This window comes from Leptodactylus fuscus, chromosome 6, assembly GCF_031893055.1.
Source record: "Leptodactylus fuscus isolate aLepFus1 chromosome 6, aLepFus1.hap2, whole genome shotgun sequence".
Taxonomy (NCBI): domain Eukaryota; kingdom Metazoa; phylum Chordata; class Amphibia; order Anura; family Leptodactylidae; genus Leptodactylus; species Leptodactylus fuscus.
Genome location: NC_134270.1, coordinates 80,455,765 through 80,482,287, shown reverse-complemented (window position 1 = coordinate 80,482,287; position 26,523 = coordinate 80,455,765). Strand labels below are relative to the sequence as shown.

Sequence of the window (26,523 nt, the reverse complement as noted above, 5' to 3'; positions counted from 1 at the left end):
AGACATGGAAGAGCAGGGAGTTACACCACGTTATCGTTGTGCTTGCATACACTGATTTTTTCCATATAACATATATACCCGAATATAAGCCGACCTGAAAATAAGCCGAGACCCCTAATTTTACCACAAAAAAACTGGGAAAACTTATTGACTCGAATCCACCATTGCATATCTGGTCATGTGCATTACAGCTTAGTAACTCCATGGGGGATCATAGTAATAGCAGTTAACCCCATCATGTCCCTCACATTAACCCCCTGTGTGCCTCACATAAGAGTTACTGATATGTGGGACATATGGAGGCAATAATTAGGTATCTTCATAATTAAGGTCCTTCATTAGTACCCTCATGTGTCTCACATATTAGTAACCCTTATGTGGGGCACACAGGGGTTAAGATGAGGGACATGATGGGGTTAACTGCTATTAATGTGAAGCACATGGAGCTACTAAAACTAAATTAATAACCCCAAATGCCTAACATTAATAGGAATAGTAACTAAAGGAAGGTACCTGTGTGTGTCACGTTACTGTAGCTTCCTCTCCTCCATACAACAGACATCTTCCATAAGTCACAATGAATCCTGGCCACTCATCTGCAGGGTAGATGCTAAATCCTAGTGTGCTAAAGGACCTCTGATGACGCCATGACCATGTGATCGGACTCTGGTGTGGACGGAGCTACTATGATTTAGACCAGGGGTGGGCAATTAATTTTCCCATGGGGCCATGAGAAATTGTAACGGTTCTAGAGGGCCATGCACACAGCGGCAAATTTAGCTCGACCCACTTCTTTGCTGGCTCCGCCCATTCTCAATCATTTTTTCATGTGCCCCACAAAGTAAAAACCTCCTACAGTCACCCTAACATTATACACCCCCACAATATAACATTACCCTCCAAATGTCTCACAGTATTAAGTCCCTCTCCTGGTGCTCAGTATAAACTAGCAGAAACTAGAGGGGACATTAAACTGGGGCAGCTGGAGGGGGACATTAAACTGGTGGCAACTAGAGGCAGACATGTCCCCCTCCAGCTACCCCTCATGGTTTAATATCCTCCTCCAGCTGCCCCAGTTTAATGTCACCCTCCATCTGCCCACTAGTTTAATGTCCCTCCTCCATGTGCATTCCGTTTAACTGCCCCCCTACATCTGCTCCTAGTCCCCCCCCCCTCTTACTCACACTTGCTGTCTCTTCTCTCTTTATCATCCAGTAGCCTCCATTGCCGGCAGCTTACAGAAAGCGCACAGTCCCGTGTGGCTCCGCCCACTAGCGAGTCATAGCCTATCCTGGTGATAGGCTGTGATGACCTCATCACAGGTCCTTGAAAAAAACTTCAACTAGCTATGTGGTGAGAAGCAGTCAGAGGGCCGGATGTGGCCCGCGGGCCGCACATTGCCCAGGTCTGAGTTAGACTCAACCTTATCTGCAGATGTTACATACCAGTGGCTACAGGACCTTTGATGACATCACAGTCACGTGACCTCATGACAAGCCAATCACAGAGCAGTAGCACTAAAGGACCTCCCCCTTCCAGGTCCTTCCAGTTTTCTGTGTTCCATGGACCCTGACTCGCGTATAAGCCGAGGAGAGCTCAGCTCCATTCACTTCAGTAGAGGCCTCATACAATAATATGTGCATGAGGCCAAACCAGCGATAGAAGTGATATTCTGTCTGCTATAATATACTTATTTTGACACCAAAAATTTGAGCCCTAGAGATAATATAACATTATGGATTAAGGGAAATTCACAAAAAAAGCACAGCTTTAGTTGAAACACCAGAGAAGCAAGAGAAGTATTGTGCTATATATAGCAGGTTAATAGAAATATATCTATCACCACCACAAACCAAGGCAAAAAAAAAAAAACACTTTTTAGTGCAACTTTACTCATTTCTAGATATTTTTTTTTTCTGAGGAGGGTGAGATTTTAGAGCATTAGTCAACATCTAACCACTATGATGAAGGTAGCTGGGTAGCAGCAATGGTGCAGACCCAACCAGTCAGAGACAGGGACACAAAACTATAGCAAACAGGTTTATTTAAAAAAAACCAAAATAAATAAACCTTCATGTTGGGCACAAAAAAAGAGCAAAATAAAATACAGCCTTAACTTCAGGCAAAAGCCATTGTGAAACAAAATCCTGCTCAACTGAGCGCTAACTAACCAATAAATACTAACTGTACACAGCCACACAAATCAACCAAAAACACCACAATACCGACTCAGCAGATTGCCAGGGTCAGGACAGACCCAGGCACTTCCTCTCCTCCCAGGATCTACCCTGAAGTGCCGGCTCTACAGCCTTTTATGGCCCAGTAACAAGCCCAGGACCTACACCTGGGCTGTGGCCTACTCCAGACCCGTCCTTGACCACACATAAGTCAGAAATCTGAGGGAGATATACCGTGATTGCAGCACTCTGCCTGTCACCTTGTCACAACACCTACAATATATAGAAGATGCATAGCAGATGAGATTTAAACAAATCTCATTCTCATTCCTCAACTAAACCCCACATCGCAAAGTCATATGTAAAGGTAGTACATAACATTGCAAAGGTTGAAATGTGCAATGTCCAGCTTAGAAACCTGCAGACTAGCTGTAGCAAAAAGTAACCAATCTCAGGCTGAGGCCTCACGATGCGGAAACGCAGCTGTTTTTTTTTTTTTACAAAAGGAATGGAAATATATAGGAAGTTCTTTTTTTCTACGTTATGCTCAGTTCACTCCTGGCTTTGGTTTCAAAAACCACAGCAAAATCTGCAACAAAAAAAGCTGTGTTTCTGCAACATGGGGCCTAAGCCTCAGTTAGATTTTGCCCCCAGCGCTTTGCAGAGGAACACGTAAAGTTTCCCTTTACGCCAAAGTCAACGGTTTAAAAATATAAACCTCAAAAACACTGCGGGGAAAAACACAGTGAAAACTGATTGTGTAACTTTGCTTGGTTTTTCTTCCACTATTAAATCTGTAGGGAAACTGCTTGCAGTTCTGCAGTTAAAATTAACATGATGAGATTTTCAAAATGGCTGCATTTCCGCAATATGGAGCCTTAGCCCCAGCCATAGGTTATAGTCAAACAGTCGGGTTGGGTGCTGCTAAAACTGGATCAAAAAGAAGTGAATGGGGTTTTACCTGTGTTTTACCTGTAAAATCTGAAGCCACATGAAAATTGCATTTTTTTTCCAGTGCAATTTAACCACACTCAACCTGACTCTGTATACACCCTCACTTTATTCTGTGGTCAGAAGAGTCTCCTACTACGTTATTTCTCCTCAGTCGCCTATCAAATGGAGTATTAAAGGCATTGTACTGTGTACATCAATGTAGAAAACAGACTAGTGTTGTAAAAGCATTGTAGAAACCCAGTGACAGAGATGGCTACCTGCAAAATGGCCAAAGCACATAGTATATCACTTGCTCAGCAAACACCACTGGGAAGAAACGTGTATATGCAGATGCCTGGAAATTTTCCCAAGGTTACACGCCTGATAACAAGTTTATGTTTATTTGACTTGGTTTAGCACCTGGTATCTTATTAAAAAGAACAATGTAATATGTTGACTTCGGAGGCAGGACATATACTATAGTATATAGCTGTAAACATAAGTTGAAACTTTAATCAAACCATCTTTAGTGAAGCAAAAATTGTTATTTTACAGTATATTCTTAGTCTAAAATGCTGACTGTTTATGCAGTCCCCAACAGGGGTGCTTCAGCACTGAGGGATTGCCTTGGAAACCTTGGGGAGGGGTGCAACACTCTGACCAGATGTCTTCATGAAATATTATCTCTGTCCTCTAGGTGTTTTTTGTGTGTTGGAAATTTTTTTTTATGTGGATCCCCCTGAATCTGAAAAGCTTGGGAAATACAGGTTTATGTGGTCAGTCACCTGTGGTAATGACAGACCCAGGCCTCATAAATGTGTTGCAATTCACATTAATAGCATCCGTATTCTTGTATGACCCACATTTATCAAAAGAATAGGTCATCAATATCTGATCAACGGAGGTCTGTCATCTGGGACCTGTGCCGATCAGCTGTTCTCAGCAGCCACTGTATGGAGATCAAAACTGGCAACAAAGAGTAATGGCTATACTGAGGTACTGCATCTCATTTCCTAAACAAGTGAATGTGAGATCAACTGCAATAACTGAGTGTGGCACATATACAGAGAGCAGAGTTATCGGTGTCTGGCTCTGTTCACTGTATAGTGACTATAGAGAGCAGTTCATTGGCTGGGGTCCCAAGGGTTGAGCCCCAGCCAATCTGATATTGATGACATGACTCCAATATCATTGTAACTACCTTCTTTTATCAATGGCAAAAACCTTGTCTAGCACTCAGCAAGTAGAAAAATATGAAGATATTATTCATAGCATAAAACTACCACCAGTAGGATGAGACTAGCGCTGTAAAACCTTACGCAATTCAGACCTAAACAGCATTTCAGATGCGAGCATCTACAGTATAATCATCGCCATAATTAAGAACCCTTGCATCTGAAATGCATGGCAATTTATAGCTTATGTGGGATCGACATCACAGCTGGGGCTTTCCAACCTTCTCTCATAAATCTGTCTCCAACACACATCACTGCCATTAACTTTCCCACAAGCTAAATGTCCAACATCTTATCTATGCCTGAGTCTGCATAGAGTAAAACGTGACTTTTTTCTTACTTGTGAGTCTCATTCTTTAAAAGTGTTTAAAACCTTTGTGAGCTGCAAGCCTTACCCACTTTTCACTCTAGTTCTGCATGGTGCAAATGACTGGCAGAAAAGGTTAATAAATGTGACCCTCATCAGACAAGACACTATTCTGGAGTAAAATGTAGGAGACAAAGTAATTGGTAAATGTAGACAATAGTGTTGATAAATGTAACTGCTGGAGATAAATGATAACTTGTGTTGTGCATAGTACAACATTTTACAACACCACTTTTTTTGTAACTCTTGCAGATTTCCAATTTACTTAGGGCCCGTTCACACGGAGTAAACGCGCGTGTATTTTGGCAAAATACACGTGTAAAAATAAGACTCCCATTGACTTCAATGACATTTTTTTTTTTTTTTTACACGTGTAAAAAAAAACACGTCAAAATACACGTGTAAAATGTCATTGAAGTCAATGGGAGTCTAATTTTTACACGTGAAGAGCTCAACGGAAAAATGGCCTAAGTCCACATTTTGTCATATTTCAAATTATTACCTAGAAAGCTTCTTTGTACCTCATTCTATGCATTGGGTTTACAAGGTACCTAGGATTAATGACCTAAGTCCATATATTTCAATGCAGAAGAATTTACATTCAATGGAATAATGGCCTAAGTCCAATACAAACTTACTTCACTCTCGTTGGTTATTTTTTCATTGAAATCGTGACTTCCGGTTTGTTGTTTATATTAGTGTAAAAACTTTGTCTTATTGTTTAAAAGGCTTTAAATCGACTTTTGCACATATTTAGCGCCGAAAAGGGAGGCAGGTAATTATTATTCTTCATCGTTTAATAATAGTAGTAATTAATTAATAATATTAAATAAATAATATTTATACATGAAGCTGCAATTTTTTTTAATAAATAATACAATTTATGATTAGGATTAACGGTGTTCATTAGCTGATTACATTGGATAGATATATTCCACAATAATGCCCGTTTGCTTTAGGCTAAAACTTTAAATTTCGTTTTTCTCACAATATTGATTTTTGGACTTAGGCCATTTTTCCATTGAGCTCTTCACGTGTATTTTTTACACGTGTATTTTGCCAAAATACACACGCGTTTACTCCGTGTGAACGGACCCTAAGAAGTCCACCTGATGCATGAGTTACCACTTTATGGGGCTGGCCTTTGTGCAGGTGTATTGGGACTTTGATAGTCGTATTGTCAGAGACATGTTGCTTATGGTATAGGAGCTGACATACAAGGCAAGATAATGTGTCTGTGTATTATATAGCGATCTGCTCTCCTGCTTGTGTCTCTCTGACTACTGAAAGCAGCTTTCAATATATGCTGGGAGTTGTAGTTTTGCAAAAACTGGAGAGTGATAGGTTTAGTTTACACAGATAACTATGGAGTTTTACACACACATATATACATATATATATATTTCATATATAATTCCATATATCATGCAATTGTGGGTTTCACATATTTTTATAGTGCATCACATTTTCTAGTCTGTTTCCCTAATGGGCCATTTTCTGCCCGTGACTATACGCACAGCTCAGTGCCGTGTGAGCTGCCTGATAAGTCCTCTAGTGATATGTAAAGCTATACTTACCCCCCTTTCTGCCTGTCCTGCTCCAACACTCAGCAAGCTGTTCAGGAGTCCTGGAGACCTCTCCTCGGTGATCGTTCATCTTTCTGCTCTCTGCAGGCTGCATGGTGACCTGACTAGTGATCACCTTGTATGGGAGTCGTCTTCTGTCTTCTCATAGGGTCCAGAGTCCAGAATCCATCCTGAGTAAACTATGAAGACCATTGGCTTGAGTTGAGGAGAGTCCTTCCATAGCCCACCTTAAGGGAGGAGTCTACATGTCAGGGGGTTGCTTCTCACGCCACTGAACCTGCTGAGCTGTGCAGAATGCAAATCAGCCATTTGCCTTTTGTACCCTGCCTGCCTGCCAGTGGGACATTACCTCAGTGTGCTGCCAGAATCATTAATGCTGTGCTGTTAATCCCTTTGTGGGAAATTAGGCCAGAGCCCTCCATCTGTAGTTAACTCAGAGACTGCAGCGTTTGAGCTTGTAGGTCTCAGTACAGCAAAGACATATGTATGGACAGAAGTCCTTGGGTCACACAGGGTATTCACATTGTTCTATTGACATTGATAGTCATGGATGCGGCTCTCTCATAGTGAGGTAGTTTTCACCTTTTACATAAAATACAAAACCCACCTGAAGGACCCTGAGCTAGAAATGATCTCTGTTATATTATAGGAAGCCATTTTATTAAGAACATAGCTTCTTCGATTGTAGAACAACTGATGACAAAATATCCAACAATTGGTTCATGATAGGTCAGAGAGAGAGACCTTGTAAATGTCAGCTTTTTCAGGTGCCATATTCATTGTAATAGATGCAGGAGATACAAACAACATGGGGACAGGTAGTGGTCTATTAAACCACCATATGATGTAGTACTTCCATCCCATGACTGTTTTACTGCTCTGTGTCACCTTCAGGTAGTACCGAGTCCTAATACAGCACAAAGCATAAACCCCTATGGGAACTTACTGTACTATATTTCTCCGATTCCATATACAGATGTGGAATTTTTTTCCTGGCAAAATGTACATGAACTTCATTGCAAGTAATATAAACCTGATAGGTTTACATCACTTTAACTGTCAGGTTATGTTCACATTTGCATCGGAGACTCCATCGCGTTGTGTGTCTGAAACCAGCGGATGAAAAAGTCCTACACACATGGCTTTTTTGTCCACTGCTTTCAATTTTAAAAGGACAGACACCTGAGGGACCCCATTGTATTCAGTAAGAAATATTGGCAGAATTTCTGAGAAATGCCAGACCATAGAAATCCCTTGGCAAATTTTTATAACACTGCGAACATGTTATAAAGATTTGGTCTAAATGTTATGTTCATGAGAAAACCTATTTAAGCTACAAGTTTAAATGATACTGGAGATGGGAATACTTCTTTAGAAGCCCCACGTGGAGTAAACGGTGCGATTTGCCCGTGGAAAAAATCGCAGTGTTTTACAGTCAGAGCAAAGTGGATGGGATTCTAGTGAATCCCATGCCCACTTTGCGGTAAAAACTGGTGATTTCCAAAGTGCTGTGGGAAGAACTGCAATGCATTGCTGTCGAGGTTTGCCCACAGTGCTTTTTTGCTGTGGGACTCCACGTGAGCCCTTAGCCTAAAGGTGACCATACACTTTAGATAAAAGCAGGTTGATGGTCTGATGAACAATTAGAATGCAGCCACATTGTAGTCCATATTGGTCACAATTGTTCAGACAGGCCATATATGTTCAATAGTACTGGCTAATGAGCAAAAGATATTTATGGGGACGTTCTTTCATTGAAAGACCATGTCAATGAAAGATTTTTCATGCAAGTATCTATTATAACTTCAAACACGGTTGACTCATTTTTAGACAATGCTAATTTAATACTTCAGGTTCTGTAACTTTTTTTGTTGCATTTCCTAAGGTGAAATCTGCAGCCATTTCACACTTGCAGATGTTGTTAAAGACTGAAGATGGTCTTCCGTTATTTATCATAAAAGCAAATGCCTTAACTTAAATATGCTTATTTTTATATTTCTTACATCTTTATATTTTGCTTTTGTTTCTTAGATTTTTGGAAAACAACTAATTTCATTTCAGCGCAGTTTGCCGGTTATCTCATGGAGAGCAGCAAGCACAGCATTTAAGGTGAGGAGCTGAATGAAGAAAGTGTGTATGTAATTAAAGGTACAATCGGTATTGTTGCATTTGGATTTTTTTTTTTCATATAACCTATTAAATGTAATAAATTTGTGTTTTCATTTCAGGCTGCAGACCTGCAAATAGAATTGAACAAACATCCTAAAAAGAAGCCGGCTGTGTCAGACTTGGTTTTTGGAAAAACGTTTACAGACCATATGCTGACTATAGAATGGACCAATCAGGGAGGCTGGGGAAAACCACATATTAAACCCTTTCAAAACCTCTCCCTTCACCCTGCTTCATCTGCACTACATTACTCAGTCGAGGTAGGATGTTAGGATCAAAGTGTTAATGACCGTAGAACATGTCATTTTTCATGTACAAAGGGGTTATGGCGGGGCTGCCAAGTCTCAACTTATTTATTATTTTCCTTCACTTTTCTGCATGAGAAAAAAGGTGGGAAACAAACTTCACATTGGGACTCATATTCCTTTTATCCTATGACTGATTCATGAACAGGGTACTCGATAATGTTGCTGCGCACTGCTAAGTGGAGAGATGCTTGTAAACTACTTGCGCAGTGTTCTAAGCCTGCACTCCATGTTAAATATTGAAGGGGTTTTCCAATACTTTAATATGCTTCTGCTTTAGATAAGTCATCAATATCAGATTGGGGTCTGCATGGGAGAGTACCCCAGTAGCATTTACAGTCACATACACAATGTACAGCGCACCTTGGTCCTTTCAGTAGGCTGATTGTTGTGATCCCCACCAATATAATTTGATGACCTATACATAGAGGCAAAGAGGCAAATGACACATCTGAGACTGACATTTTAGGGGCCCTTAGTCCACCCAGCCAAAAATAATACAAGAAAATATGGTTTTGTGAAAGCAAAGAAAAAGAATGCAGAAGGTTTTCGTTATTTGAGACAAATGTTCCCAGGAGTAACCGATGCCAAGATTACAGAAGGAATTTTGTTGGTCCACAAATCCGACACATCCTGAATGACAAGTACTTCGAAGAGCTGCTGATGGAGCCTGAGAAAATTGATTGGAAATCTTTCAAGGATGTTTCAAAGAATTTCCTTGGCAACTATCAAGCATCAAACTACATCAAATTGGTTGACCTTCTTGAAGCTTGCAAAACGATGAAGTGCAACATGTCATTGAAAATTAATTTTCTGTATTCTCATTTGGACCTTTTCCCTGAAAATCTTGGTGCAATCAGTGAGGAACATGGCGAACAGTTTCACCAGGATATTGCCATGATGGAAAAGTATTATCATGGCTACTGGAATCAAATGCTAGCCGACTATTAGGGCCCCTTCACACAAAGTTTATGCTCCGCTCATTCAGACACGTATACACGAGCGCTTCAAAACACATCCCATTCACTTCAATGGGAGCGCTCGTGAATACGTGTCTGAATGAGCGGAGCGTAAACTCTGTGTGAAGGGGCCCTTACTGGACACTAATACGGGATGCATTAGACATAGAGTACAAAAGAAAATCAGCAGCAAAACACTTTTCTTTTATTTCCACTAATAACTGCTAAAATTTACAGGCTTCATAATCACGAACACTTAATATCATGTTTCGCAAAATTTGTACGTGATACAGACTATCTGAAATTATATTTCTGCTTAGCTTGAATAGGTTTATCATATTCATCTGAAGCTTTTAAGGGTATGTTCACACAGGGATAATCCTGACCAAAAAGACGTCTCCCATTGAAATCAATGGGAGCCGATCAGTTTTTTTTTTCCGGGAGCCGGCTCCCAGAAAAAAGAAGCAACATGCTCATTCTTCAGGCCAATTCGCCTCTCGATTCGGCCTGAAGACACTCCCTTCTCCCGACTAGGCCCATTCATTGGGCCTAATCCGGAGTGGAGTGCGCAACTCGATGCCAGTCAGTCGCGGCTACCTCAGGTTCCAGACCAAAAAACCCTTTGTGAACTTACCCTTAAGGAAGTAAAACTTTAGTAAAAATTTGTTGTGTGTTGTTAGTTGGATTATGTCCAGGATTTCATTTCTTGGTTTGGATGTGTATTTTAAAGAGCAAAGTTTTGGCATCCAATGCCTTGTGCCTGTGACTTGCAATGTGGAACATATTCCTTGTGACCTCATTTTTATTAAATTAAGTTTCTCTGTGTCTGCAGCTTTTTGAGGGTATGAAAGGCTACAGAGGAGAGGACAATCAGATCCGTCTTTTCCGTCCTATGATGAACATGGAGAGGATGCATCGGACTGCGCTTCGAGCTTGTCTACCTGTAAGTTTTAAACTGTCTGATAATAAATTTTGTAACGTTAAAACTTGCATACAATTATATCTAAGAAGTTGTCTCCAGTTGCAAAAGCTCTTGGAAAGGATTTGCTTTTTGAGTTGCATACACATTTGCAGCTGCAGATTTCACGCTTTCCCCTGTATGTGCATTAGAAAAGACCTGATGAGGAATTGGAATTGCTTAGGGAAAAGTACTGCTACATATTAATGGAATTTTTACAACCTATTCACATATATTGTGCCAGGTATGCCCAGCAGTGTGTTGTTTTAAAACCATGTAAACATCTTTTAGTTGCAGCCTAGATAGTGCCAGAAAATTAATTATCTGGAAAATCGAAGGACTGCTTAACTCATAATCGACAACTCTCCTAAATTTTCTAGGCTCCCCCAACATGGGTCATTTATGCTGTGTGGGCTAAGGAGGCCATTATACTTTGTAGGAGCCACTATGAGGGGCAGTATACTGTAAGAGGCCATTGAGGAGGGCACTGGACAACATTAGTGACTCCAAGTTGGTCATAATATTGTATGTGTGCCACTAAAAGGGCATTATACTATGTGGGGGCTAATAAAAAGAGGCAATGTACTGTGCGGGAGACATTAAGGTGTCTTTATACAGTGGGGAGGTCACTAAGCGAGTATCATACTGTGTGAAGGCCACCAACAAGCATTATACTGCATGTTACATTCATGTTGCATCTGTGGGAGCACAAAGGTACTGCAAATGGGAATATCAATTTAGGGTCCCTTGAAGATATTTGCAAATGAATTAAATATGGAGAGTGTGTGCACTAGTGCTGTATAAAATATGGAGGAGTGTATAGGTACAATATGGTACCTCTGCCAAATGGATCAGTGCAAATCTGGTCCTATTGGGAGGAGCTAGCTCTAGAAGAGCTAGAAGGGAGACCTGAAGGAAGTAAAATATCTGGAGTAAGTGAGAGTTTTCCATAGTGGGTGGAAGAGGTAGTGCCTTAAATGTCAGAGATAAATTAAACTTTATCAGGTCCAAACCAGGGAGGAATATAGGGTTATTAAAAATGGATAGCGGGGCCAAGGGTGGGTCTGGAGTTGATATTGACACCGGGTCTGATGCCAAAGTTGAAGTGAGTGTAATGTGAAAAGGGTTGCATGGAGGATACTCCTGGGCAGTGGTCCCATAGCCCAAATGAGGCTGGGTAAAGTGTATGGAGAAACAAGGAATGATTTGAGGCATACTCTTCTATGGAACCCCCCTAGCATAGGTATTGCTGTTATTTCTGCTAACTGGATGGGTTTATAGTATAGAGCAAAATTCGAGAGTGAGAACCGTCCCACATGGATGTTTACCATTCCATATAAATTTTCAGATTTTGGAATGTAGGGTTTGGAATACTCATGTGGACACAGGGAAAAGCCTAGGCAGTGACCCCATCTTTACAGCATGTACCTGACTCATCTAAGACAGAGAAGGGGGTATTCCATTTAAATCAGGAAGGATTTATAATGAGTAAAATTAACCCTGGGATATGTGAGATAATGGTCACATTTCTGAAAGCCAAAATCTGACACAATCTGATCCTCTTCTACTGCTGGTGTGTTTATAAATAACGCATCGGACTTGTCTGCTTTTACTTACCATAGATTTGTTCAAAAGTCTTAGGAAAGGCAAACAATTTGGGTAAGCTGATGTTTGGCTGGGTAGTTGTAAGGTCGGGTTCACACGGGGTTTTTTGATCTGGAAACTGAGGCGGGTAGCTGCGACGGAAAGCCGGTGCACTGCACCAGCATCTAGTCGCGCACTCCGCTCTGGATTAGGCCCAATGAATGGGCCTAGTCAGGAGGAGGGAGTGTCTTTAGGCCGAATTGTGAGGCGAATCGGCCTGAAGAATGAGCATGTCACTTCTTTTTTCTGATTGATTTCAATGGGAGCTATCTTCTTGGTCAGGGAAAAACCCTGTGTGAACTTATCCTAAGGAGTAGGTCTTCTAGGAATGCGGTCGATCCATAAAGGCCTATTATGTCTGTGTGGACTCCAGATAGGTTCATGTGTAAAGACTATGTCTATATGTGTTTTATTTGAAAAGAGTTGCCTTATAACTGTAGCAGACCAAACTGATAGAATCACCTTTAAAAGGCTCATACCAAAATAAAATACTGTTTATACTGAAGGAACTACCGGTATACTAAATAAAAGTTGAATTTTTCTGCAGTTCATAGTGAAGTCTTTTAAAGCTGTCTCGTTTTCGTTCCATTGAAATCAGTTTTATCATTGGTCTGTTTTCTTAAATGTTATTCATGCCTTCTTTTCTTTGTTTTTCTTCTAGTCATTTGACAAGGCAGAATTTCTCGAGTGCTTGAGAAGACTTATTGACATTGACAGAGAGTGGGTTCCTAAATCTACTTCTGCTAGTCTGTATATTCGACCCACTTTTATTGGCACAGAGGTATAGTTTAGTTTTTTCTGTTTGGAGACTCTGTTGTAGTGACCGTCAAACATCAGCAGACGAAAAAATTCAGTTTTTTAACAATGATGGCCTTTCTACATGATAGGACATCAATTTTTGGTCTACAGGGGTCCAACTGCTGTAACTCATGTACATCAACCATGATGATTCACGTTGCATTGCTCAGTTAGGGTATGTTTATACAGAGTTTTTTTTGCAGGTGAATTTCCAGGTGGAGTCTAACTCAAAATCTGCTTCAATAAATGCCTTCCAACTCTCCAATTCATTTCAGTGGGAGTCGGGAGCGGATTTTTTCCTCTGGCTGATTTTTAAGCTACAGGACAAAATAAGCTTAAGGGAGACTCTGCTTTGCAAACCCAATTAATGAATGAGAAGCCGAAAAAACCTTAGCACTTTTTTGGAGCATTTTTGCCACACTTGCTGCAAAACACTGCTAGTTTTTTTTTTCTGCTTCCAATGCATTTAAGTGACCATTGCTGAACAGAATATGCCTGAAGGCAGGTCCTGATGCATCTGATGCAACGAATGGGAGAGTTTTAAGAAATTTTTGAGGCAGAATGTGAGACTGAGGTCAGTGGCGCTCCCACTATGATTTGTCCCGGTACAAGTAGCATAAAAAAAACATTGGTGACAGTGTTTAATAAGCAAAACCGAAGAACTATTAAAACATAGGCCCACTATGAGTAGACTAAATTCAAATAGACCGAACATTTGTAGTGGCTACTGGCTCTTCTGTGGTTGGCCCATTTGAATTCAGTGCTAAAATACCCATTTTGGTGCCAAATTCAAATGGATGAGTGACAGGAGAATCGCCGAGCTATTGAATTCAATAATTGCAGTGACTCTTCTGTGATAGTGGGACAACCACTTGTTATAGTAGCGGTGATCCCACTGCACTATATCTCTGATCTGTGACACTATGATGTAGCTATACAGGGATAGTAAATAACATGGCAGTGGTTGAAAAAACAAAAATAAAGACAGAGTGGAGATGCCACCTCTGTTTGCTACAGCTGGACCAATTATAGAGGTAATGTTGAAATCTATACCGCTGGCTCTTCTGAGATTTGGCTTATTTCAGTATCTACTTTGTCACTAAATTTAAATGAACGAATCAAAGGATCGCTGCTAATTGAATTCATAGTGGCAGCGGCTCTTTTGTGATAATAGGTCCACTGCGGGTAATATCGGTGGTGGTCCTGCTACGATCTACTGCCGTGATTTTGGTGGCAGTCATTAAAAAAAATGCTTCTACTGGTGGTAGCCCAGATATGTATTTAGCACCAAGCATGTGTTTTGGCAGTAATTTTAAATGAGCCAATCTCAGAAAAGCTGGTGACCATGATTGAATTCTGCAGTGACGGTGGCTCTTCTGTGATTGGTCCTTCTGAATTTAGCATCACATCTCCTGCTGCTCCGCCATGTTGTCTTTTTTTTTTTTTTTTTTTTACCCATGTCACCAATGTTATTTATTGTCCCTGTACTGTGACATCATAGTGTCACAGCACAGGGATAGTTCATAGCGGGTTCACCACCTCTATAACTGGCAGTAGTCCCACTGTCACAGACGAATCATTCACCTACTTTGACGCAAAATTCAAATTCCCAAATACAACCAGCCCCACCTTATTATCAGAAACAGATGCTGGAAAATGAAGCACATGGTTACAAGGGGCTGTTTACTCTATAGTTATCAACTCATTGCAGTCTTGTGACTGACAATCCCACCCTAAACATAGAAGGAACTCCCCTTCCCTGTTATGGCTAAAGTCACGTGATGCAGAGGTTGTGTCATCACCAGGATTGCAAAAAGACATTTCCTGTATCATGTGACTAAGGCAAATTAATAGAAATAATACAGTAGAGAAAATTTTAATGGAAACTATCGCCTCCCCCTAGCCACTGTAAACTACTGCTATAGTACTGTACAGGCTATAAATACTCGTCTATTCGTACCTTTAAAATGTCATTGAGCCCTCGAATGCGTGTAAAAAGCCATTTTAACCAATATATAAATGAGGTTCATTGAGTAAAGGGGGTAATTGTTTTCAATCCCCAAGCACAGTTTCGTCACCACTAAATACATTCATTCAGTCTTTTTGTTCAGCCCCTGGTCAGTGAAACCTCTGTATTGTTCAGCCTGATATCAGTGAGCACCAGTGACATCTTCTGTAGTCCAGGACGTGTCCATTTGCAAGCTTTGCCCTCACACTGAAGCCTCCTCTTCTTCTCTTCTGGGTGTAGGGCGGAACTTGAAGGCAGCATATGTGGTATTCTCGGACTTGTCCTGGATTACAGAAGCATACTTTGCATATTCAGGGTTTCGACAGTGCTCACTGACTTCAGGCTGGACGATGCACTGACCTGGAAGCCAAGCAAGAAAAATGAATGGGCATGTCTAGGGATGACATGGCTGTGCTCAGGGATTGAAGACAACTTTTTAATGCTCTGTGAACCTTATTTACATATTGGTCCCCGGATAATACCTTTTAAAATGTGTTTAACATAAAACTTGACTTTCACAATAAGCTATTCATTGGTGACACGTTCTCTTTCAAAGCTTCATCAGAAAAACATGAACATGTGATCACAAGTATGTTGTCTTCTTACAGCCATCTCTTGGAGTCTCAAAGTCCAACCATGCCTTACTGTATGTTATCATCGGACCTGTAGGACCATACTTTCCAACAGGAGGATTCAGTCCAGTTTCACTTTTGGCAGATCCAAAATATGTGCGTGCCTGGATGGGGGGAGTAGGGAACTACAAACTGGGTGGGTAAGTAATAACTTTACTAAGCAGCTGTTATATGCTGCATAATATTTTATGATATTCTATTGTGACAGTGCTTTGATACTTAATATCAAGTGCTATAAATATATAGACAAACCACACACACACACACACACACACACACACACACACACACACACACACACACACACACACTGAGAAATATATATATGGCATGGGGTGCATGTGCCTAGAAGCTAAACCCATAACATGTGTAGTACATGTTGGCTGTACAGAATACCATTTGCAGCAATGATCAAGATTGGAAATAATCCCGAAGTGGTTATATAGCAGGAGGGGCTCCCTCTTTCCCTATTGGTGCTTTATCTCCTGCAATAGGATTACAGTATAGGTTTTCTTTGGGTTTCCATGTCTCATAGTGTATCATTAATGTTTAATATTTCATACAATGTGCTGAGAAACTGGTACAAAATTGTATGTCGTGGAATTAGTAAAAAAAAAACTGCATTTGGTCATTTTCTTATGTGTTTTGTTCTTCACCTAGGAAAATTTCCTCTGTGTGAACTGCCCCTAACGATCTTTTTTCACTTATTTTTTTTTTTTAAAAAAGTTTTTTTATTTTATTTTTTTGACACTATTCACTTCTAAATATAGTAATGGTCTGGATGCCTTCAATAGGCTTCTGGTTGTCATAGAAATGGATCACTGCCCAGGATCTCTTTCATTTGAAAGGCAACCCACTTAAACATGACAGTCATGCGCCTCAGGTAATCAGAAGCCTCAATCAAATTTGCCTGCAGAATCAGAAGGATTGCCCAAATCAGAGAGGACTTTGAACATGGACACTGGCGCCAAGTCTCTGCTGTGTTTAAAGTCCTTTGTTATATTAATACGGATGATTTTGAGAAGGGGTTAAATGTTTTATTATGCAGAAATTGAAAACCTTAATTTATTAATTGGGTATCACCAAAATCCTTTAGATCTACAGAGTAAATGTAATGTCATTTTGTGCCACGCTGCATAAGCTACAAAAACAAGACCAAAAAACATGACAGAATTTATATTTTTTTTATTACAATTTTTCAATATATACTTTAAAATTGCACCATTTAAAGCTTTTAACTTGTTCTTGTAAAAAAAAAACCTCTCTTTTAATAACAATATTAAAATGTGCTTTTCATAAAAAATATATTTCTTTCCTCATAGAAATTATGGGCCCACAATTTTTGTGCAACATGAAGCTACAAAGGAAGGATGTCAACAAGTACTATGGCTATACGGTGATGACCACCAGGTTACTGAAGCTGGCACCATGAACTTCTTCATGTATTGGATCAATGAGCAAGGAGGCAAGTCATCTATTTTGATTTTAGAATGTCAACCACCTCTGATCTAGCCCCTGAACCCTTACCAAGACAAAATGGCTTCATCTTTTCCCTAGAATCTGTGCAATATCTGTCTGTGGGTTGTGTCTAATAGTGCAATTCTTCCATTTATTTTTAGTGATCTGGTGATATATTTTTTCTCTTTTGGTCTGGTTTCAGAGAAAGAGCTTGTGACACCTCCACTAAACGGTTTAATCCTCCCTGGAGTGACAAGACAAAGTCTGCTGGATCTGGCACGAAAGTGGGTGAGTTTCAGATTTACAGGTATCCCTTTTTCTGACACTTTTATTTATTTTTAATTTGTTGCAAAGTCAAGTGTCCTGATGAAATCAATAGATACATTATTAGATACAGCGGAGTAAAGGTACTGTTTTTATCGGGATCCCTATTCATGCTAATAACAAACAGGTCCTTATTAGACATTTCCATGTATGAGATTATTCATTGCAGTGCTGATTTATGATGTTGACTTGACTTATAGATCATTGTATGTCACAGTTAGCATATACAATACAGAAACTGTGCACTGAGAATGCATTCTGTATCGGGATGGATGGTGACTGACATCAGACATTTATAATATAATAAATCAATGCGCCATAATGTATATAGTGGGGCAACTACTATAATAAAAATTACTATTAATAATAACAATAACTTCTATCCTTTTCCTGTGTTGTCTCATGCAGGGCGAGTTTAAGGTTTCAGAACGTACATTTACCATGCCTGATGTGGTAAAGGGTCTAAAAGAGAACAGAATAAAGGAGCTCTTTGGAGCAGGAACAGCCTGTGTGGTTTGTCCTGTTAATCGGATATTATACAATGGAAAAGTAAGTAAATGAGAAATAACTAATTTAGTCTAATTCTTTTGTCGAGGTCATTCTACTTTTAATAATTGATGGCTTATCTTTAAGATGGGCCGTTAAGTTTAGATCTGGTGGGGCTCTGATTTTCAGCACTCTTGCCGATCAGCTGCTTGAGGTGCCATAGCACTTGTGTAAGCACTGTGACTTTTCCATTGTTTACATCAGTTGATGGGCGCCACAGTGATTTACAACATTGTCCTTCTTGTAGCAGCTATTTTTGTAATTGCAGTGTTGTTCTGTTAACCTTAAAGGGACATTGCTTCAATACTTTGACCAGCTACTATAAAAGCATAACACTGAGAACTACAGTGCCTGGCATCGGAAGTGCTGTAACTGATAGGCGGGGGTGCCGAGAGTTTGTCCCAGTGTCCCTCACTGATCTAATATTGCTGGCCTATCTGAATTATGAATAACCAGTTTTATCCAGATTTTAATAATCTACCATACCATGAGAGCAGAAATGTGATCAGAGATATTGGTTATAGTAGCACATTGCTGTGTTTCTATTTTGTATTCACTATACTATACTACTATTAATTTAGGTAGATTTTATAAAATAATCATAACTTGTCCAATAATCCGTTATATATTACAGTTCTCTCCCATTGATGCTGGATTAAAGTTGTTTCAGAAAGAATTTGTACATCATAAAGGGGATCCCCTATTACATGCACCCCTGTATAAGCCAGAATAGAGTGCTGCTCTGTAAATGGTGATGGATTCTTGTGTTCCTTGCATTAAATGGAAGACAAAATTTGCTATGAAGTGGTGTATTCTTTGGGAAACTTTATCACATTTTATGTTGTATAAGTGTTTTGGGTTTTGATGGTTGATTGATATGACTGTCATTTTTCAGAATTACGATATACCCACTATGGAAAATGGACCTGATATAGCAAAACGTTTCTTGACAGAGCTCTCAGACATTCAGGTACATTTCCTTACATAGATTTCTTCATTGTTTATCTTTCACTATTATAGTGTCAAAAAGAGAACCCACCATCTTTTGCTTTTATATTTCTTGTCTGTACTGGCATAATGTATATTTTAACACTTCCTGTATAGATAGTTGTAGTAGTGGTCTTCATGCACATGAGTGTGTTATACAAGTCGATGCCAGGTCTTCAAGGTCCGCTTTTTCATTTAACAGATTCAAATAGGACCATATTTAAAACTATGGTATGGAATGGGAAGCCCTTAAGACATTTGGATAGCCTACTTGGTTGTGTGCATGAAGCCTTGACCCCTTCCCACTGGAGACGGGTTTTAGATTTCCATTTTCGACTACCCACCTTCCAAACTCCATAGCTTTTTTTTATTTTTCCATTCACACCTGTATGAGGGCTTACTTTTATATGTGTTCTAGCGAAAGGGGTTGATTTTTTTTTTTTTTTTTTTTTTTTTTTTTTAATCTTTGTTGTATTTATTGAACCTCAGGCGGTCTGATCACTGATGCAGTGCATTACAATGCTAATGCATTGTAAAACATTGGTAATTGCTGGCATTTGTATTACTGGCTGTATATAGCAGCCTGTAATACAAATAAATGAGAGACAAGCCTTGGAGCCTTCAATAGACTCCCGCCTGTCATAGCAACTGATCGCTGGCCCTAACTCTTGTTTGGTGCGCCAGTGATCTACATAAAGATGGCGGCACCTTGGGCTGCTCTGACCAAGGTGCTGGAGGCCCTAATGGCATTGAGCGCCGGGTCTTTGCTGTAGATTGAAGCTCCTGAGCGGCCGCTATATTAAAATACCTGGCATCCGTCATAATAGTTCTGCGGATGTCGGCAATGGGTAAAAGAGGTTGTCCAGGAAAAACCCGTACTTGCCTGTTCCTGGCACTCCGGTGTTCCATTCTGCTGGCTGGTCATGATTCTGTCTGTCACAGATTACGTCTTGCACCCCACCCCCCTTCCTCCTTCAGATTCCTCTTTATTTTCCGCCACAGTATATTCTGCCGCGGTCTAGTGTGATGGAATGCATCGCCATCTGCTGCTGATTAGACCCAGATGAATGGTCTTCTCAACAGGAAGTCTCGAGCTGTGGAATCTGCCGATGAATCAGATCGAGCCAGACACTTATTTTTTCGAGCGGAATCTGCTGCGGATTCCTCCATGTGAGCAGATCCTTTCGGAGGTACTTAACTACAAAGAGTCAGTGAAGGACAGCTACTACTTAGGTGCTTCTGCATTCAGAATTTCTTTCTTTGAATCAGGAAACTAGAGATTCTTAAAAATAAGAATTGGATTAAGTTCATTAGTTAACTTAAGTTCTCAAGCTCTTTGTTCTTGCCATAATCCACCCTTTCCAGAGCCTCCCATCCACCTTCTTCTCTTTATCTTCTGCCCATTATTAACATATATAGCAAGAACAAAGAGCTTGAGAACTTAAATTTTGTATATCTATATAACTTTGGCTCTTTGCCTTTTCTTCTGAAATTCATTGAACAATGGAAACCTTTCTGTTGTGATTACTAAAAGGTAATATTGCCCAATTATCCACCAATTTCAGGAGTAATCTTTTTGGGTAAAACTTGGTAACAGACAGACCGAATTTCAAAATAAATTTTGACTAGGATCTGCCACAAAACATAGAAATATTTAGCATTCCATCTAGGTCAATGTTTCACAAACTTTCTGAAAGCGATGCCCTAATTCAGGCGAGAATTGCATTTGGGCTCCCCTTACCATACTTGGAGGGAAAAGTTGCAAAAGTATCAGTCACTATTCTCCTGTATTCTACCTCTATTTCACTTTTCAGCTGTATTTCGCCTCTATTCTCCTGTACTCTGCCTTTGTTTCACTATTTTTTGCAGTTTTTGGTCTCTATTCTCTTGTCTCTTACTCTCCTGTCCTCTATTCTCCTATTTGCTGTGCTTTTCTATGCTTTGTCCAGTCAGCTCATAGGGATAGAGGATAAGTGTCTGATTACTTGGGTCCCAACCACAGGGTTCCCTAGCGATCAGAAGAAAGGGCAACCGAAAGTTCCCCAATAGCCTCCCTATAAATGTAACTGTATGCTTTGGTAATCGTCGCTCCATATATTGCTATGGTGGTTCTGGACTGTATTCTCTGCAATAGTTTACAAAAACTAATGGTATCCTAAAATATACCTTTTATTACTAATACTTTAAAAACATATATCAAACTATTTCAGATGTTTCATCCGCTATAAAAATTAAAAAAATTCAATAAAATGAGATATTAAAAAACAAAAAAAAACATATGAGCAATATATAAAATAAATTTCCAACTGTGGTCACTGCCTAAGCAAACTCACACTTATTATAACAGGCGTGAGGTTGGGATTAATAACTAATGAGGGCATATATCTAGGAAGATTGGTTGTCTCTCATCATCTCCGGGTCACAGTATGTTGGTCCAGAGAACCATAGACCAACAGAAATTCCACTATGCTCCAGCACAGAGCCAAAGCTTATGCAAATGGAGATGATGACCTTATCTCATGAACTAATAATGTTAGGTATATAACACACTTTTGTTATAGATTTAACTTTCCAGGCCCAAAATACAGTTCTTAGCTGCCCTAAAAGTGGCAATGTATTAGACAGGATGCTTAGAAGGTTTCTCTGTGTATTGAGACAATATTCCTAATAGTCCTCAAAAGGACACCCTGAAAGCCAGTGTCTTCACAGTCCCTAAGTACATTTCTATCCCAAAGCATTTCCTCAAGTAAGGTTCATCGGGGATATAGTAATAAAGTTGTATGCTGGCAGTCTGACAAAAGGTGCACCCAATGTCCCACCCTTGTCAATTATCTTGCCTCCCAAAAAAACCTAATGAAAAGCGATCAAAAAGTCTTATGTTCTCCAAAATGATACCAGCAAAAATATTAATGCAAAGGAAAAAGAATGCCTAGTCAAGTACAAGCGCTGCCCGGTCAATGGAAAAAAAAAAATAGAAATGTGTGTGTGTGGGGGGGGGTTTACTGTGCAAAACTGGCTTGAGAATAATGGTCATATGTCATTTTTGTTGCATGATTAACAATGTAAAATGCTAATAATAATAGTGACATCATTAGAACTTTTTTTCTCTGCTAAGCAAACAATGTTGGCAATGTTTGTGTCATTCATATTACAACCTCTGCTCTCTTTCCAGTATGGCCGTACTCCCAGTGACTGGATGTACCTGGTGTGACACAGATGAGACATCACTAAGACTTGTCCATTCCAAAGCTTCAAAATCATCATCATCATCAACTTGGATTTTATTTATGTGTTTTTACTTAGGGCTTTTCGAAAACAGTAAAACAAGAGTGTCTACCTCCAGCATTACAGTGTCTTCTTCCTCCATTTCATAGTTCTCCAACACGATGGACAAATGGCCTCTTGTATCTTAATGTATTAAATTGTATTATGAAATTATCTTACAATGATCTAGAAATGCTGTGGCTGTAGATGAGTAGAGGCTATGATGGTCATGCGGGCTTTGTTTTCTTATGTGTGTTGTACATTCTGTACGCATGGACGGTGCTACAGGAATACAACGTCAACAGATCTTCCTCGTTGCTGCTATGCACACGGCTCTGTGTTCTCCCAGCAATATGATAAAAGAACTTCTATTAAACTGCGCAAGTCACTTTCAGTGCTATCCTGTCATGTCCTGGTTTTTCTTTCATGTGTTTTGTGTTTTTTGTTTTTTTTTAAATGCAAACTCACAAACGTACACTAGAGGGAGCACCTGGGACATAAATGATAATGGAAGGAATATGAATGGAGTCTTCCTCAAAATGTTCTGCAGCTTTTAAAGTTTATTCCATTCAAAGTCTTTTGAGACCCCTTTAAATTAGGACATGTAAAAAAGTGCCTTGAAGAGTATTTCACATCTAATATAGCAGAAAAACAAAATGTACACATCAGTGAATAAACATTCTTGAAATATTCTCTTCTTACAGATTAATAAAACCAGGACCGCAAATGGTGTAGTTGCAGCAGGTTAAACAGCTGCTCACCTGCTACGATATATAGCACCTGTATTGTAGATGAGCACTACCAGGCCCTGGCTCATATACAAATGATCCATTTTGTATATCTTTTAGCATTCTGTGACAGGCGCTGTAACTTTTTATGACTGGAATCGTCCATTTTGGCTAAGGAAAATCTAATGTGTCTGGTCATGTCGTTGAATGGGCCGTGAAACAAATTGTCAAGAATTTTTAGCAACATAGGTTTACCTATAGGATGTGCAGAGGAAGCATTCGTGCCTAAGCGCCATTCCCTCTACGTCCAACAGCAGCACAATGGTTGTTAGGACAGGTGGAACTTTTAATCCGTCAAATCCCTCTACCTATAAGAGGTCAGAGAGACCCCTGCCCCTGTGTTATTTCTGTCCTGTGTGTTGGGACAGGTGGAGGAGGCTCTGTGGCCTCCTGTATGGTTTGGAAGAAGGTGTCTTAAAGGGGTATTCCCACGTCGCATACTCACCAGTCTTCGTTGCTGTAAAATCTTCTGTCTTCTTGCTTTGTTGCGTCATTGGTGGGCAGGGTTACATATGCAAAGCCAGCGGCGAGATGTAATAGAGAGGCGGATGCTGGGGAGTGTAGACGCTGGCACAAATGCCTGCAACTTCGCTATGCTCCTGCCCTGCATGAAGCCAGCAGCGGCAGTAGCGATGCTGTTATTCGGAACACCCCCCCCCGGCATCCACCTCTCTATTATAGCGGATACCGGGTCTGTATTGGCGGTCCCTTCCCCCCAAAGGGTAAACTACCCCCCCCCCTTCCAGGCTCACTCCCGTGCGCTTAGCCCCTCCTCCCTCCCCCCTCAGAGCAGGCAGATACATCACTTGACTCATGACCAGCTAAGTCAGGGCTGTGGCCACAAAGAATTGAATAAAGTAAGATAGTGGACAAACAAAGCAGTTTTGCTGAAGCAATGTATTTAGGAAAAGTCTTACATTCACATTAACAAGCAGTATAGATAGGATCCTTGTGATGGGACAACCCCTTTAAAGCCTTTTTCTTCTTTTTCTGTTCCTTTCCTTTTTTCTTTCTGAGAGAAAGATCTAGGTTTATTTTGCAGTCTTTTGTCTTTCCTGCTTTTCCTAGTTGTAACTGACATTCTTCAGCTGTGTTGCAGTAAGTTAAGCTGAGTCCTCTTTCAGCTTTCCCTCTGTTCTCAGTGCAGAAACTAAAGCACTATTTTCTATTGCTATGGGCACTCTGAAATGAAAGAAATTTTTTGAGGGAAGTCCTCAGTAGTTGATACCTTTTTTAATGGCTAACTTAAAAAGTTTTTTGATGACATATCGAGCTTTCGGGACTACTATAAAGGTCCCTTCATCAGGATGGTATAACACAATTTCTGAAGGTAGGCATATATATATACACAGAGAAATGGAGTGTTAGATGCAAAAATTTAATAGGTATTTACAGACCTATTAAATAAACTACTATAGGTCCCCTTCCAGATGGAACCATCCTGGCCACCATGGATGTAGAATCCTTGTACTCCAACATCCCACACCAGGACGGTGCAAACGCCTGCCAGTTTTTTATGGAAAAACAAGGTATGAATGCTGAATCTGTGGTGAAACTCACAAAATTCATCCTCACCCACAATTACTTCTCCTTTGGTGACTGTATCTACCTACAGCAGACTGGCACCGCAATGGGGAGCAAAAGGGCGCCACAGTACGCTAATCTCTTCATGGCCAAGCTTGAGAGTGACTTCCTATCCACCTGCACCACCAGGCCTCTGACCTACTATCGCTTCATTGACGATATCCTAATCATTTGGACTGGGTCTGAACAACAGCTGAAAACCTTCCATGAACAATTCAACCAGTTCCATCCCACCATCAACCTGACCCTCAATCACTCCTTCTCTGAAATAAACTTCCTAGACACAGTCATCAAGATACAGGACAACAAAATTGAGACATCACTGTATCGGAAGCCGATTGACCGCCCAACCTACCTAAGATGGGATAGCTTTCATCCGAAACACATAAAGAATTCCATTGTCTACAGCCAAGCCATCAGATACCATCGCATATGTTCAAACCCGGTGGACAGAGACAAGCACATTGTGGGCCTCAAAAACACATTCTTGAGGCAGGGTTACCATCCAAGAACAGTTGAAAACCAAATCAACAGGGCCACCAGGATACCAAGATCAGAGTTATTAAAATACAACACCAAACAGGAGAACAATCGGGTGCCCCTGGTTGTCACACATAACCCACACCTGGAAATGCTTAGAGGAATTACATGCAAACTATATCCACTACTGCAAAAAGACCACCACCTAAAATCCATATTTCCAGACCCCCCTCTGCTGTGCTACAGACAGCCACCAAACCTCAGGAATATGGTTATTAGCAGCTCTCTGTCACCTCCAACTAACAAAGGAACATTTCCATGTGGAAATAAGAGGTGCAAGACCTGCCCGAACATACTGACCACTGACGGGATAGAGATACCAAATTCTGATCGACACTACAAGATCCCAGGTAACTTCATCTGCAGCACACCTAATGTAGTGTATTTGATATTGTGTACTAAGTGTCCTGAGGGCCTGTATGTAGGTGAGACAGGACAGTCACTTAGGATGAGGATGAACTCACACAGACATATGATTAGAGAACAGAGAATGGACCTCCCTGTGCCAAAACACTTCTGCAATGAAAATCATAACATGACCCAGGTTATGAAGATCCTGGTACTGAGAGGGAATTTCAAGAGCAGAAAAGATCGCCTCATATGGGAGATTAAACTCATGACGACCTTTAACACGCTTCAGAGGGATTTAAACCAGGCCCAGGGTTTTATGACGTTTTACAACCACTAGACACCACGTCACTGATCAAAGAAGCCATAAACCCAGAGAACTTTCCTGTGAACTGATATATAGGTTTTTCATTGTTTATTTACATGGTGTTCTGTTCTCCATCTATTTTGCATCTAACACTTCATTTCTCTGTGTATATATATGCCTACCTTCAGAAATTGTGTTATACCATCCTGATGAAGGGACCTTTATAGTAGTCCCGAAAGCTCGATATGTCAACAAAAAACTTTTTAAGTTAGCCATTAAAAAAGGTATCAACTACTGAGGACTTCACTCAAAAAATTTATTTCTTTTCATATCCACTGGCTAACACGGTACAAGGACATATTTTTTCTATGGGCACTCTGTCAACTTCCTGTTGCTTTTTGTCAGTGCCCGTGTGCACTTATCTGTGTGGCTTCCACTAATTCAGAACCTGGTAACCCGAGGAGAACAGCTCTGCCAGGACCTGAAACAGTTCATCCTGACAGCTTAGAGGTTGGTCGCTCCCTATGCGGACATAGAGGATTGTCTCAGGCCGGCCACAGGACATTAGCCTGTTCTAGAGCGGAATCTACAAGCAGAATTGGTTTT

At 40.3% G+C, this 26,523-nt stretch overlaps 1 protein-coding gene across 1 annotated transcript in view; it reads left to right on the top strand.

Moving 5' to 3' along the window:
- LOC142210851 (branched-chain-amino-acid aminotransferase, cytosolic-like) overlaps positions 1-22,740 on the top strand; it is a 32,621-nt gene extending 9,881 nt beyond the window's left edge. Inside the window, exons 2-11 of the mRNA XM_075280313.1 lie at positions 8,330-8,407; positions 8,527-8,727; positions 10,564-10,674; positions 12,995-13,114; positions 15,748-15,911; positions 17,094-17,236; positions 17,432-17,517; positions 17,962-18,102; positions 18,995-19,069; positions 22,259-22,740. Coding sequence (XP_075136414.1) covers positions 8,330-8,407; positions 8,527-8,727; positions 10,564-10,674; positions 12,995-13,114; positions 15,748-15,911; positions 17,094-17,236; positions 17,432-17,517; positions 17,962-18,102; positions 18,995-19,069; positions 22,259-22,297 — 1,158 coding nt within the window. The 3' untranslated portion in view covers positions 22,298-22,740. The remainder of the gene's footprint in view (positions 1-8,329; positions 8,408-8,526; positions 8,728-10,563; positions 10,675-12,994; positions 13,115-15,747; positions 15,912-17,093; positions 17,237-17,431; positions 17,518-17,961; positions 18,103-18,994; positions 19,070-22,258) is intronic.
- The last annotated feature ends 3,783 nt before the right edge of the window (positions 22,741-26,523 follow it).